Source organism: Colobus angolensis, unplaced genomic scaffold (assembly GCF_000951035.1).
Source record: "Colobus angolensis palliatus isolate OR3802 unplaced genomic scaffold, Cang.pa_1.0 Scaffold471, whole genome shotgun sequence".
In the NCBI taxonomy this organism is placed as follows: Eukaryota; Metazoa; Chordata; class Mammalia; order Primates; family Cercopithecidae; genus Colobus; species Colobus angolensis.
This window is the reverse complement of record NW_012118166.1, coordinates 818,652-834,840: the sequence shown is the minus strand read 5'-3', so window position 1 is coordinate 834,840 and position 16,189 is coordinate 818,652. Positions and strand designations below refer to the sequence as shown.

General features: G+C 44.8%; 1 protein-coding gene across 1 annotated transcript in view; it reads right to left on the bottom strand.

The window, feature by feature from the left end:
• The window catches only part of CLTCL1 (clathrin, heavy chain-like 1), a 103,880-nt gene extending 92,609 nt beyond the window's left edge, over positions 1-11,271 (bottom strand). The window contains exons 1-2 of the mRNA XM_011958687.1: positions 11,170-11,271; positions 678-885 (exon numbers count right to left, since the gene is read on the bottom strand). Coding sequence (XP_011814077.1) covers positions 678-834 — 157 coding nt within the window. The 5' untranslated portion in view covers positions 835-885; positions 11,170-11,271. The remainder of the gene's footprint in view (positions 1-677; positions 886-11,169) is intronic.
• Between the last annotated feature and the right edge of the window lie 4,918 nt (positions 11,272-16,189).

Below are 16,189 nucleotides of genomic sequence, written 5' to 3'. Positions count from 1 at the left end.
GAACCCGGGAGGTGGAGCTTGCAGTGAGCTGAGATCCGGCCACTGCACTCCAGTCCGGGCGACAGAGCGAGACTCCGCCTCAAAAAAAAAAAAATAAATAAATAAAGTGATAATGCATTTCACATAAAACATTAAGTCTACTGCATACATAATCCTTTTATTTCCCAAATGAAGGCAATATAAGACGATTCTATATTTTTCGAGATAACTAGAAGGCTTTAAGCACCCAAGACACCCTGATTTCAAGGTAGTGAAATTTTATTAATTATCAGCTCCTCTACCATTGATGTGTTTCACAGGAGGAAAACCCCCAAGCCTGTGTTGTCGGATAACTGGAAGCACCACTGCAGCAGGCCCTCGGGCAAGGGGGCCACAAAGCCTTCCTGGGAAACATGCACAGTGCTGTTGTGAGTTCCTAGTTGCATGAAGACAAAGGCCTGGGCATTTTCTTCCTCTCGGTGTATCTGGCACTGTGGGTGATGTTACCAAGAAGCTCTGGTGCTCAGGGGCCTCTTAGTAGGGCACACTAAACATAACTTTTGCTAAAACTTTTGGAATTAAGTTGAATACTATTGATGACACTTTGCCATGAGCTTAGGGACACTTGTTCAATATTTAAGGTAACACAGCAGCTAAAGTGAGATAAGATTCCTTTCTAACAATCCCATTGGGTTTACCTTTCAGAGCTATCACCTTAGAGGCTGGATTCATGATAGCACTCTCTGCAGAGATAGGCCGTCGGATCGGAGCCATTGGGTCACTCATGTCAATGATCGTGACCTGTGCCTGCTCACCAGCTTTCTCTCGGATACATATGAACTTGTCAGATTCCATGGTCAGTGTGCTGAACCCAATGTTGGCTGGATTAATTCCAAGGTTTTGGAGCTAAACAGAAAAAAAGCATTTGATTAAATTTTTTTCCTCTGAAATGGATTGACCCTAGCCAAAAGCAAAGGAGGAGGAGAAGTTAAATAAAATTTAGAAAAAAGTTAACATTAGGTAAACACTTGAAGCAAACATTAGCTTGCTTTTCTACACCTGTGAGAGATCCACCCAAGCCTATGAATCAACTCTCAAGGGGATTACCAACCCACAGTGGAGATAAGACATGTGCAAGATGACACTAGGCAGTGTCAAGGATGCCACAAGTGATACAGACAGGAAGAGATGAGTTGGGGGTGAACTCCCAAAGAACACCATCAGATAAGGTGTCACAGATAAGCCCACCACTGAGGAGAGCTTTGGAAGGAAGGAGGTCTTGGAGAGGTGAAGGCAAGGGAAGCAGAAGGGAAAAGGGGAGGAAACACAAAACCTGGTTTCTCCAAAAGGCAAGAAAAAAGAATTGGCCAAAGGTTTTTGCTTAAATATTTCCCTACATATCATCAAATCTGTCTAAATCTGATTTGAAGGAATTTCTAAGTCAGTGTGAATACTTCCTGGAGAGTCTGAGGTTAATAAGAAAGTCAGCAGGTTTGGCACATCTTCCAAGGCTGATGGACTGCTTCTACTGTGTAAATTGAAACCAGGAGCCTTTCTCCAAAGGCCATCTTATATGCAGTGACTGGGCTAAATCAAGACCTGTTAATGGGATAAGCTTCAATGAAAAACTCTGGGAAAACACACACTCAAGAAATGTTTATCACTCCCATAAAGCACCAAGCTTATTTCTATAAATGTCCCTGCTCTGACCTACCTATAAGACATCTTTATGTTTAAACACTGTTCTGTTCAGCTCCAATTCTACTGCTACTGATTTGGCCATTTAACATCTGTTACCTTGTGTAACCTTGAAGAGGCTCACACTAGCAACAAAGATCATGGACCACTGTGTTAAAATCACCACCACCCTTTGGAAGGAACACAAGTGAGATCGTTCATACTGCAAGTATAACTCCGGATGGTGCCTTGTTTGTCTTTCGTAGCAGAGTCTAACACATACTGGATGTTCCAGCTGCTGAGTGGAGCAGGCTACAGGACAACAGGTTACCTCATCTCATCCTCCTGTTAATCCACTGAGACAAGCATCTCACACACACTTTACACTTGGGGAAAACAAAGTGTTGGGGTTCAGAAATCTTTCAGAAGATACAACGCTGATTAATAATGGAGCCAGGTATAATAAAGCCCGTGTTCGGACCACAATACTGAGTTGTTTGAAATTCATATTCCATTTTAACACAGAAAAGATAAACTAAGTGGTGATTATGTTCCCAAATGAGTCCACCAAAACAAACAAAAAACAGATATAACAGCAAAAAACAAAACATTACTTCATAGCTGCAGTGAAATAAAATTTTTAAAAATAGAACTTGCCAATTGATATTGCCATTATTACAAGAAAGTCCCTTCATGTTCCAACCTTGGGTTATAGCAAAGAAAATAATGCTAGCAGTGGTTTATTAAGGATAGGAAAAACCAAAGTATTTTTCCTGTTCTCACACATCCCTCAACACAAGATTTCTAGGCCGGGCGCGGTGGCTCAAGCCTGTAATCCCAGCACTTTGGGAGGCCGAGACAGGAGGATCACGAGGTCAGGAGATCGAGACCATCCTGGCTAACACAGTGAAACCCCGTCTCTACTAAAAAAAACACAAAAAACTAGCCGGACGAGGTGGCGGGCACCTGTAGTCCCAGCTACTCAGGAGGCTGAGGCAGGAGAATGGCATAAACCCGGGAGGCGGAGCTTGCAGTGAGCTGAGATCCGGCCACAGCACTCCAGCCTGGGCGACAGAGCGAGACTCCGTCTCAAAAAAAAAAAAAAAAGATTTCTAACACCAGATGTGTCGGGGTTTCTCCAGCAGACACCACCTGGATATCCTACAATTTAATTCAATTCTGACAATATATACCTGGAGATAGTATCAGATCCCATAGGCTGAGGGCTCAGTCCCATAAGACTGACTCCACTTCAGACACTAATCGCAAGCCCCAGGCTGCAGCCTGTACTTCTGCCCATCCAGCTATAAACCAGGGTTCCCATGACCTTCTTCCTGGGTTTGACTAATTTGTTGGAGTGGCTAACACAACTCAAGAGACACATTTCTCATTTATTACAAAGCATATTACAAAGGATACTGATGAACTGCCAGATGGAAGAGGCGCTTAGAGAAAGGCGCAAGGGGTGTCCTTGCCTTTTCCAGCACACGGCTCTTCAGGAACCTCCATGTGTTCAGCTATTATGGAGCTCCCGAAATCTAACTATACATCAGCACCACATTATTTTATTTATGGAGGTTTTATAACATCTGGTAGGGCCTGCTGTCCTTTGCACTTGTTACTTTTGAAATTTTCTTAGGTATTATATTGCTTAACCTTTTTGTAAGTCTAAAAAAAAAATTCAAGCCCCCAAATAAGAATATGGGGGTCATCTGTGGCAGGCGAAGTCATGAGACTGGATGGTAGCACCAAGAGAGACCGTGAAGAATGAGAGAATGGCTTGGGAGCCCAGGGCACAGAGTCTCAGGACACACCAAGGCTTAGAAGGGAAGCAGAGGAGCAGCCCATGAAGATGGACATAATTTACTCACGTAAAGTTAATATACTTAAGTAAACCAAGAATAAAAGATAACAGAAGTCCCACAAGTGCAACCACTGATACATCACAACCAAAGAAAACCTCCCAGTCTCACCAACTTTCTCACAAATCAGCCATGTTCAAATTCCATCATCCTCTCCTAGTGTAGTTCCCTGCTGGATTATATAACAACATCCAAGGTCATAAATTGCTGGAGGACACAGATCAGATTAGTGGGGTTTTTGTTTTGTTTTGTTTTGTTTTTGAGACGGAGTCTAGCTCTGTCCCCCACACTGGAGTGCAGTGGCGTGATCTCAGCTCACTGCAACCTCCACCTCCCGGGTTCAAGCGATTCTCCAGCCTCAGCGTTCTGGGTAGCTGGGATTACAGGCAGTCACCACCACGCCCAGCTACTTTTTGTATTTTTAGTAGAGATGGGGCTTGGCCATGTTGGTCAGGCTGCTCTCGAACTCCTGACCTGTGGTGATCGGCCTGCCACAGCCTCCCAAAGTGCTAGGATTGCAGGCTTGAGCCACCACTGGCCAGATTAGTATTATTTACTCTGTCTGCAAGTAATAGAAAAATCCTGAAAAATAGAATAATACAAATGCTCTAGAAGTTACTTTGTTCGTTTATTTATTTATTTATTTATTTGAGACAGTCTTGCTGCGACGCCCGTGCTAGAGTGCAATGGCACAATCTTGGCTCACTGCAACCTCCGCTTCCCGAGTCCAAGCAATTATCCTGCCTCACCCTCCCGAGTAGCTGGGACTACAGGCATGCACCACCACACCCGGCTAATTTTTGTAATTTTTAGTAGAGATGGGGTTTCACCATATTGGCCAGACTGGTCTAGAACTCCTGACCTCAAGTAATTTGCCTGCCTCGGCCTCCCAAAGTGCTAGGATTTACAATATTTATTAAAAAAACAGAGGACAGTGGGATTCCAGAAGATAAGACTGCTGCATTTGAGGTTCCCCCTCCAAATTCTACAACATTATCCATCATATTTGTGAGCCCTTTGAAAATAAAAACATGAATACCTGCAGCCAATGTGGGCTCACTAAGAAGTCACACCAAATCAATCTAATTTTCTTGAAGTCAAGTAAATGTGGTAGAATAAATCTTCATTTCAGCAAAGCATCTAGCTTACCTCTGCTGAGGTAGCCAAAGTAACTTTCATGGGTAATCAGTCCCCTACCCCAAGCCTTATCTGTGGCATGCTTATAGAATAGAGAGCTTTGCTTTGTATTTTCATATTTACTTAATCTCTTCTTTATTCTCAGAGTCAAATTCAGGTTCTCCTCATTTTGAGTCCATTAAAACACAGAGCACATAAAAGCCCAAACAATGTATGAAACAAAAGACTCTTGGAATGAGATGGAAAAGCATGAAGTGAGCTTGTGTCCACAGCTGAACCGCATCTCAGTGGTGCTGGCCACATGGATCTCCGTCTGCTGCCAGGGCCCAGAGCTCTGACCTTAATCATCTGCTGGTCAATATTCTGAATAATGACTCTGCCCAAAGTCATACACAGGGACTGTTTCATCTGCTAAGGGTGTGCTTTGAGACTGTCAATATACTAGAGTAACAACCAGAATCTTAACAGATTTGAAAGGACTATGAAATTAAAAAGATAAATGTACACAAATAAAATACTACATTTGTGTTAAGTATTTAAAAAAAGGTCAAAGCTTGCTTCAAAAAGCAGCTCTAATACATAAAATGTCAACCAAATGCAATGCACAGGCCTTCCTTGGATGCTGATTCAAATAAACCAAATGTACGAAGCATTCGAGACAAATAAGAGAAACAACACTGAGAAGATACTGGATGATAATGAGAAATTACTGATTTTTTTTTTAAGTGTGATGTTACTAGAGTTAAAAAATAAAGAATTCTTGGCTGGGCGCGGTGGCTCATGCCTATAATCCCAGCACTTTGGGAGCCCAAGGCAGGCAGATCACGAGGTCAGGAGATCGAGACCATCCTGGCTAACACGGTGAAACCCTGTCTCTACTAAAAAATACAAAAAAGTTAGCCGGGCATGGTGGCGGGCGCCTGTAGTCCCAGCGACTCGGGAGGCTAAGGCAGGAGAATGGCGTGAACCCAAAAGTTGGAGCTTGCAGTGAGCCAAGATCAGGCCACTGCACTCCAGCCTGGGCGATAGAACAAGACTCCATCTCAAAAAAAAAAAAAAAGATTTCTTAGTATATATCAATGGATGAATAGATAAAATACAAAAATTAGCCAGGCATAGTGGTGGGCGCCTGTAATCCCAGCTACTTGAGAGGCAGAGGTAGGAGAATCACCTGAACCCAGGAAGCGGAGCTTGCATTGAGCTGAGATTGTGCCACTGCACTCCAGCCTGGGCAACAGAGCGAGATTCCATCTCAAAAAAAAAAAAAAAAAAAAAAAAGTCACACAAAAAGACAAATATTGTATGATTCCATTTATATCCAGTATGTAGAACAGTCAAATCTACAGAAACAGAAACAAAAAGTAGATGGTTTTAGGGGGAGAAGTGTGAATGGGGGAGTCATTTCTTAACAGGTATGGAGCATCTGTTTTACAAGATGAAAAGAGTTTTGGAGATGGATGGTGGTGATGGCTGCACAACAATTTGAATGTACTTAATATCGCTAAAGTGTACACCTAAAAATGGTTAAGATGATAAATTTTATGTTATATGTATTTTACCACAATTTTAAAACTTGGAAAAAAATAACAAAGAGTTCTCTCTTGGAGATACATCCTAAAGTGTTTAAGGATAAAACAAGATGTCAGGAATTAGCCTCGATATAATTTGGTAGTGATTGGAGACACTAAGTAAAACAAAGTTGGCCAAGTATTGATAAGCAACCCATTCTTGGTCTTGTCGACCCATCCGGATTTTCCGGCTTTAGCAGAATAGAACTGGATACTCTCCAGACAGAGCAGTGCATGTAAGTGGGCCTGAGTTTTCTAAATTGTCATTTTGTTCTCAGTTTGGGGATCAATGTTGGGTTAATATGGTGACATTCTGATTTCAACTCCAAATATCAAGAATTTGTAACCCTGAATAATCTGTATCCAACCTCTTGAGCATAGTGGGTTTTATATAATAGTAGTTGAGTCAAGTTCCTTATCTAAGAGTATATATACACATGTATGGCATTTGAAAAAGGTAAAAGGACCTCACAAATAAGACAGTGTTTTAACACCTGAGAAGAGTGAATCCAAAAATAAGATAAAGACTATTAGATGAAATTAAGACAGCAGTTCTCAACCAGGAGTGCTATCCTGCAGTCTTCAGAAATGGGAAAGGGGCAGCCAGGCGCGGTGGCTCATGCTTGTAATCCTAGCACTTTGGGAGGCCAAGGTGGGCAGATCATAAGGTCGAGAGATGGAGACCATCCTGGCCAACATGGTGAAACCCCGTCTCTACTAAAAATACAAAAATTACCTGGGCATGGTGGCGTGCACCTGTAGTCTCAGCAACTTGGGAGGGTGAGGTAGGAGAATCGCTTGAACCCAGGAGGCAGAGGCTGCAGTGAGCCAAGATCGTACCACTGCACTCCAGCCTGGCGACAGAGCAAGACACAAAGAAGGAAAAAGAAAAGAAATAGGCAAGGGGATCGGGCGCAGTGGCTCACACCTGAAATCCCAGCACTTTGGGAGGCCAAGGCGGGTGGATCACTTGAGATCAGTTCAAGACCAGCCTGGCCAACATGGTAAAACCCCGTCTCCACTAAAAATACAAAAATTAGCCGGGCCTGGTGGCATATGCCTGTAATCCCAGCTACTCAGGAGGCTGAGGCAGGAGAACCCAGGAGGTGGAGGCTGCAGCAAGTCAGGATCATGTCACTGCACTCCAGCCTGGGCGACAGAGCAAGACTCTGTCTCAAACAAAGAAAAAAACAGAAATGGGCAAGGCTAGTTTTAATGGTATAATGAGTGGAGAACTCATTCTCTATTCATTTAGCCAGGAATGCTCAATACAATACAATCCCACAAAAATAACTTTTCCATTTAAGATGCCAGATACTACTGTGAGTTTTTCTCCATATGCAGAAACTAAGTCCCAGAAAAGTGATGTGCCAAAAAGCCAGGTTTTCTTTTTTTCTTCTTTTTTTTTTTTTTTTTCAGACAGAGTCTCACTCTGTCACCCGGACTGGAGGGCAGTGGCACGATTTTGGCTCACTGCAACCTCCGCCTCCCGGGTTCAAGTGATTCTCCAGCCTCAGGCTCCTGAATAGCTGGGACTACAGGCGCCAGCTACCATGTCTGGCTAATTTTCATATTTTCAGTAGAGTTTTGCCACATTGGTCAGGCTGGTCTCAAACTCCTGACCTCAGGTGATCCACCTGCCTCAGCCTCCCAAAGTGCTGGGATTATAGGTGTGAGCCACAGCACCCGGCCCAGGTTTTTTTTTTCACTAGTTAGCAGAAATAACCAAGGAATCCTGATCCCTAGTACATTATTCTGATAGGTGACCTAGCTACCCATTTTTTAAAAAATTTTCTTTCTTTCTTTTGAGACAGAGTCTCGCTCTGTTGCCAAGGCTGGAGTGTAGTGGTGTAATCTTGGCTCACTGCAAAGTCTGCCTCCTACATTCAAGTTATTCTCATGACTCAGCCTCCCAAGCAGCTGGGACTACAGGTGTCCACCACTGCACTGGCTAATTTTTGTATTTCTAGTAGAGACAGGGTTTTGCCACATTGGCCAGGCTGGTCTTGAACTCCTGGTCTCAAGTGATCCACCTTCCTCGGCCTCCCAAAGTGCTGGGATTATAGGCATGCACCACTGCACTGGACCTTTGCTACACATTTTAAATGGCATATATAAGGGTTAACTAAAGAAAGGTAAAGGAAGATGCTGTTTAATGATCCTTTTCAGTTCTCAAAGCCTGCAATTAAATCAATCAAAATTCAAATCTGACACTGGGGGCCAGGCATGGTGGTTCATGCCTGTAATCCCAGCACTTTGGGAGGCCAAGGCGGGTAGATCACTGGAGGTCAGGAATTCGAGACCAGCCTGGCCAACATGGTGAAGCCAGGTCTCTACTAAAAATATAAAACTTAGCTGAGCGTGGTGACACACACCTGTGGTCCCAGCTACTCAGGAGGCTGAGGCACAAGAATCGCTTGAACTCAGGAGGCAGAGGCTGCAGTGAGCCAAGATTGTACCACTGCACTCCAGCCTGGGTGACAGACAGAGACCCTATCTAAAATTTAAAAAAAAAAAATCTGATTCTGGGGAATATGCAAAAAGAAATTACTCATCTGATAGTCCTGTGGTTTCTATGTATAAGGGGCTTAAGGAAGAGGTCTAACTGGGAGGACTACAACTGTGTTTATACAAGAGTATTAATGAGAACATCAACTGCCTACATCAGTGAAGCCGGAATGCTTAAGTTGAACCGAACATTCCCATGTTTTCACACCTCTGCAGACAGCAATATTTTTTCCTTCTGTATCTGTCTCCTTCCCAGTCTCACTCACTGCTTTATCCTTGTGCCTAGCACATGGATGGTAAACAAGTAGTAAAACAAATTACTTTTTTCAGGGCAGTACAATTTAGTTCATCTACAGTTTTTAAAACATATTTTGAGGGCTGGGCGCGGTGGGTCATACCTGTAATCCCAGCACTTTGGGAGACCAAGGCGGGTGGATCACCTGAGGTCAGGAGTTCGAGACCAGCCTGGCCAACATAATGAAACCCCATCTCTATAAAAACACAAAAATCAGCCGGGCGTGGTGGCGGGCACCTATAATCCCAGCAACTTGGGAGGCTGAAACAGGAGAACTGCTTGAACACGGGAGGCAGAGGCTGCAGTGAGCCAGGACCACGCCATTGCATTCCAGCCTGGGCAACAAGAGCGAAACTCTGTTTCAAAAAAATAAATGGGCCGGGTGCAGAGGCTCACACCTGTAATCCCAGCACTTTGGGAGGCTGAGGTGGGCAGATTACGAAGTCAGGAGATCAAGACCATCCTGGCCAACATGGTGAAACCCCATCTCTACTAAAAATACAAAAATTAGCCACACATAGTGGCATGCGCCTGTAGTCCCAGCTACTCAGGAGGCTGAAGCCAGGAGAATCGCTCGAAGCTGGGAGGTGGAGGCTGCAGTGAGCTGAGATCGCGCCACTGCACTCCAGCATGGTGGACAGAGCGAGACTCTGTCTCGAGAAAATAAAAAAAAATTTCATATTTGAAACTTATCAACAAGCCTTTCCTAGCCTAAAGAGGGAGCTTTGTAAATGAGGGCCTATGAAGAATGTTGACACTAAGGTCTTTTCCAGAACTTACATTCTAGGAGTAGGTTAGTTCAGGGATAGTTAACTACATTTATATAATGCTTTACAGAACTTCTCTCAAGTTATACCATTACAGGTTTTCTGTATTTTAACACCAGTGCACAAGACTCTATATTTATCCCAGTTAAATGTCAACTAGTTGGATTCTGGCCTGTCAAGATCCATCCAACTCTAATTTCGTCGCTGAACTTTGCTATCCCAGCTTTGTGGCATCCTCCTTCAGCCTGCCAAGAGTGATGGTCATCTCCGTGGCATGGAGGCCAGCAGCAGGCCTCAAGAGAAGTGGAAGAAAATGCGGGAGAAGAGCCTACAAACTCAGTAAAGTCTCAGTGCAGAAGCAAAGGAAGGAAAAATCAGAAAGATTGCAGAAAGATTCCCCCTTAGAGAAGGGGGTGACAGGGTGCCAGCAACTACTACCCTAGGGAATACTGATAAACAACATGTCAGATAGATGCAGTGATCTGTCTGTGATCTTCAGTGTGTTAAGTTACAAAAGCAAAGGGCAGAAGCATATTTAAAGCAGGATTCTTTTCATCATTTTTGGAAAGATATAGTGGCTTCATTAATAGTGGTTTCCCCTGAGGAGAGACAGTCAGAGGTTGAACTGAAAGATTTTAATTCCCATCAGACTTGCCCCTGCAACAGAAATATCTGAGTGGAGAGGAACCTGGACTCAGACCCTCCTAGGACTTAATTCTTTCAACCCAATCAACTAAAAAAGCACTGGTTTATGCAGCTTAGGCTTCTGAACATTTAAATGTTCTATGGTGAAGATTTGTTTTTCCAAAGAGTCTCCATTCAAACTGATTTACCATTTGGTCACTCACAATGTCACAGTGGTAGGCACTCCCACTAGGCTCACCCTCCCAGACACCCTGGCTGAGGCAGGTTACTCTCCTTGCTTTGTAAATAAACAAGTCAGAAGGCAACTAACTGGCCAGTATGTATTTCCAATACCAGGAGCACTGGTAGGCCAACAGGCAAAATTAAACAGCTTACATGGTATCTTAAAAAGACATTTTACACTGGAATGCAATAATTTTAGAATGCAATGAGCCGTCTTAGTACATTTGTCTTAGTACTATTATCTTCACAAACCACTTCACAAAATGACATAGCTACGTAATGGCAACATAAACCAAATATGAACTGGACTACTATGGGTACATGTCCCCTTTTGGAGCATGAGCCCCAGGAGCCTCTCCAGACACACACGGGTGTGTGTGGATGGGAACTGTTTTCAGTTCAAGCTCAATCTACACCTTCACAGTTTTACTTTCCTCCCTCTTTCCTGAATGATTAATACTGACTAACATGCAGAAGACGGGTTCACCTGGGCTGTGTGTGAGACTCACCTGGGAAGGAATACCAAAGCTCCATCTCCACCACTCAGAGCTTTGGATTTAACATCCAGTAGAGATATGTTTAAAGCTGCAGGCCATTCTCACATGCAGCCTAGGTAGAGAAGCTCTGGTTAAAATCTTGACCATCTTTCTCCTACAATTCTAACGCTCAAGGTCTCTACACCTGTTTCGAACATCGCCTCAGAGATACTTTGAGGGAACATGTTTATGTCTGTGTATTGAGCTATGACACATTTCACAGCTTACAAACTTGCAGCTGCTTTTTTGATATAGCTGGGGGGAATTACTTAGGGCTCAAGAAAATTTTTTTTTTTTTTTTTTTTTTTTTTTTTTTTTTTTTTTTTTTTTTGAGGCGGAGTCTCGCTCTGTCGCCCAGGCTGGAGTGCAGTGGCCGGATCTCAGCTCACTGCAAGCTCCGCCTCCCGAGTTTACGCCATTCTCCTGCCTCAGCCTCCCAAGTAGCTGGGACTACAGGCGCCCGCCACCTCGCCCAGCTAGTTTTTGTATTTTTAGTAGAGACGGGGTTTCACCGTGTTAGCCAGGATGGTCTCGATCTCCTGACCTCGTGATCCGCCCATCTCGGCCTCCCAAAGTGCTGGGATTACAGGCTTGAGCCACCGCGCCCGGCCAAGAAAATTTTTATATCACCAAACTATTCAACCATTCCTCTTCTGAACCAAGATGTCCTAAATTCTCAGCCCATCCTCAGATAGTACAAACAGCAATACCCTTCCAACTCTGATATTTGAATATTTCTAAAAAGTTCAAATACTAGCTCCTGAGCTCGCAATCCAGAAGAGAAAATGAATAGCTACAGTACCCTGGGAAGAGGGTCATTATAAGAGGAACCCCAAAGAGGCACAGAGGAAGAACTCCTAACTGACAAATCAGGGAGAGCTTCCAGAGACAGCATCATTTCCACAGATACCAGAAGGTGCAGTAGGAGTCCGTGAGTAAAGAGGGGTGAGGGGAGAGTGTGTTCTGGCAAGAACACAAAGGGAGTGGCAGCAGAGCTGAGCAGGTGTCAGGCTAGGAAGAACAGGAAAGAGCACGTGGGGATCAGGCTTTTCATGCCAGAGGAAACACAAAACCACTCCCTGAAGGACTTTATGCAGATGCTCATCCTTCGAGAAGATCACGTTGCCTGTGTGCTGGAGAATGGACCGCAGGAGGGCCAGACTGGAAGCAGAAGGACAAAACTAGCATGACCATCAAGGTGGGGAAGGCTGGCATAGTTTAGGGAAATGGTAGTCATGATGACAGTGGCAGAACAATGCCAGAAGTAAACAGGAGAAAGGGACAACAGGATGGGGAAAACACATCCTAGGCTCCTTGCTAGACACTGGACAAGATACACATCTGGGGAGAAAGGGAACCCCATTTCTGAATACTGTGTTTGAGGAACCTGCTGACCATTCCCTGGCCTTCTTCTGTGGGCAGCTGTCACAATGGCAGCTACAGCTCATAAGGACACAGTGCTTTATAGTAGTCCCCTCTTATCCATGGTTTTTTCACACTTTGTTACCTGCAGTCTAAAATATTAAATGTAAGACCCCAGAAAGAAACAATTCTTAAGTTTTAAATTGCATGCCATTCTGCAGAGAGTGATGAAATCTTGCACCGGCCCACTCAGGACGTGAATTATCCCTCTGCCCAGCATATCCACGCTGTATACACTGCCGGCCCATTAGTCACTTAGTAGCGGTCAGTTACCAGGTTGACTGTTGCAGCATTACAGAGCTTGTGTTCAAGTAACCCTTAATTTACTTAATAATGGCCCCAAAGGCCAACAGTAGTGATGCTGGCATATTGTTATTATTGTTCTGTTTTATTATTAGTTATCATTGTTAATCTCTTACTGTGCTTCATATAAATTCACCTTTATCATACACATGTATGCATAGGAAAAAAAAGTGTACAAAGGGTTCAGAACAACCTGCAGTTTCAGGCATCCTCTGGGGGGTCTTAGAACATATTCCCCATGGGTAAAGGGGGACTACTGTATTATGTCATTGTTTAATGCTTTACATTTATTACCTCAAAACCTCACAACTACCTTGTGAGATAAGAAGTATGCCTTTTATTCTTATTTTATAGATGAAGATATAGAAGCACAAAAAAGCTACAAACATTGCCCTAAATCACACAGCCGGTAAGTGCCTAAGTCCAGATTCAATGCCTTCAGTTTGGCCTCAGTTTGTGCTCTTAACCAGGACCTGCTACTGCCTCTCAGGCACATAGCAGTGAAACTCCAAAAACACTCAGATGGCTTGGGAACACCGAGTTTATGGGAACACATAAAATCACCAGCAGCATGTCCTGAATGAAAAAATTAGAGGGGCTCAAGACAGATTCCAAGCTCATGCACAAGAGACACCCACAGGGCAGTGGGTGTGGGCAGAGAGGAAGGAGACACCCTGGGAAACTGTGGGACCAAAAACAGTAGAGAAAGGACCCTCAGGAGGCAGTAAAGTGCAGCATCAGATGCGGCTGGACATCACAGAAGACGCGTGTGCTGTGATGGGCTTTATCTCATCTGTCTCATCTCATCTTATTTTTTGAGACGGAGTCTCGGTCTGCTACCCAGGCTAGAGAGCAATGACATGATTTCGGCTCACTGCAACCTTCGCCTCCTGGGTTCAAGAGATTCTCCCGCTTCAGCCTCCTGAGTAGCTAGGACTACAGGCGCGTACCAACATGCCTGGCCAATATTGTCTTTTTAGTAGAGACGGGTTTCACCATGTTGGCCAGGCTGGTCTCGAACTCCTGACCTCAGGTGATCCACCTGCCTCGGCCTCCCAAAGTGCTGGGATTACAGGTGTGAGCCACCATGCTCGGCCTGATTTTATTTTTTATAGCAAAGATTGGCCAACTGCAGCCTACTTTTGTATGGCTAAACTAAAAATCATTTTCATATTTTTAGAAGGTTAAAAAATGTAAGAATATGGGACAGAGACAGAATGTGACCCTTATAAAAAAGCCTGCAGGATGACTTGTAACCTTGGCAAAAACAGATTCAGGGGAAAAAATGGAGACAAAAACCAGACTGCAGGTTACTCGGGAACATAAACATAATGAAGCGCTAAAGCAGCTCTTTCATGACATCCGGCTATAAGAGAAGAGTTTCGTGGGGACAAGAGCAGGGGAAGAAGTTTGAGGGTTGTACAGATGGAAGAGCGGTGAGCATTGCCCAACACAAACAGGAAGAAACCATGAGAGGGAAAGGATGAAAATACAGCAAAGAGAGGCTATGACTGAACAAGGCTCCCTTTTAGGGAGGAAGGATACCAGATCCAGAGCATAGACAAGAAAGGACACCTACTTTTGAGGCAACAGGAAAGCAGGAAAGGGTGGCTGCAGACAAGCGTGTAAGTCTGCAGCCATAAAGGTGAGAAACATCCCAGTTATGGCTTTAGTTTTCTCCAAGTCCTCTGCTGGTTGCAAGGTAGGAGTGGCAGGATCAGGGATTTAAGGAACAGGCTGAAGTTTTGAAACGTCTGTAGTGAAGGCAGTGTGTGCTGACTCAGTGTGTGCTCTACAGAATGCAGAGCAGCCTCAAAGACCCAGTCAGTGTTGGAGACCACAAACCACAGACTTTCATTCACGTGGCTGCCCACAAGCCACAAGCATTTTCCAGATAATGGAACGTATCAACTCTGAGGGACATTACAAATCCTGATGGACATTAGAAACGCTGATGGACACCTAAAATGCCTTATTGCTTTCTTGCTCTTTGAAAAGAACATATTTAGACAGTGGTTAAGCACAGGCACTGGAGTCAGAGACCTGGGTTAGAACTCAAGCTTTGTCACTTACTAGCTGTGTAACTTCAGCTGAATGAATTATAATATTAACCTCAGTGACCCATGGTAGAAAACAGGATATCACTACCTGCCTCAGTTATCATGAGAATTAAATTAAACGAGATTTATAAAATACAATAGTCTAGTGAGTGGCAAGAGAAATGGCTCAATAAATGATAACTACATCATCTCATTATTATGAGCAGCAGCAGTATTTTGCTACCTCAACATGACTGACGCTGGCTCAGCTTAGTGGCAGAATGAAGTCCAGGGGGACGGATGTCGGGGCACTTCCATCTCCACACAACTTCCACTGTGTCACTAACCAAGTGACCCTGGCAGGATCCTCTGGATATCAAGTTTCCAGTCTGCAGAATGAGGGGACTGGACTGGTCACTACACAGCTCCCAAGGCCTTTCCCGTCTGCATCTAGGGCTAACAGTGCTCTGCACTGTGAAAACAGGAACTTTCAATCAAGCACGTTCCTCGATGTACTACTTTGCGGTCAAAAAGACTGGAGTCTGAATCCTTTTCTTACTGAATGAAGATGAGTTCAACACTTTTGAGACTCGGTTTCCTCATCTAGAAAAAAGTAAGCGAATCGCAAAGAATGGGAGTGTGATGATTTAACACGGAGCATTCAGAGAGGAGCCGCTGGAGACCCCTCCTCTGCCGCACCTCCCCAGGTAAACGAGGGGACCAACACCGTTCCCAGGCAGACCCGTGAGCGGCCCGCAAGGCGCCCGACCCGAGCCTTTGCTCAAAGCAGGCGACCAGTCCTTATGTTCCTGAGCACAAACAAACGGAGAACAAACTGGGACCTTATTAAAAAGGCAGGCTTTGGAGGTGTTACTGCCTTGAAAAGCCCTACTTAGGCTTAGCCCTGATAAATTTTTCTCTTGGGTCACGCATGTTCACGGTCCTCCCAGGCGAAGCCGCCCTGGGAACGAAAACAGAGCACAGAGGCAAACTCAGGGGCGAATAAGGACCGGAGAACACCAAGGGGGGCGTGGAGCTGTGGGATCCCCGCGGCCCTCGGGTTGCCCCGCCTGAAGCGGGAATCTGTGTGCGTCCTCGCGGGCACTGAGCGGGGCGTCCCAGGGGGCGTTCGCTTCCACCACCAGCGTTCCCAGCTGGCGCCTGCCAGTAACGGGCTTCGGCGACGGCACCCAAGCGGGTCCTCACGAGCGGCCGCCGCGCCCGGGACC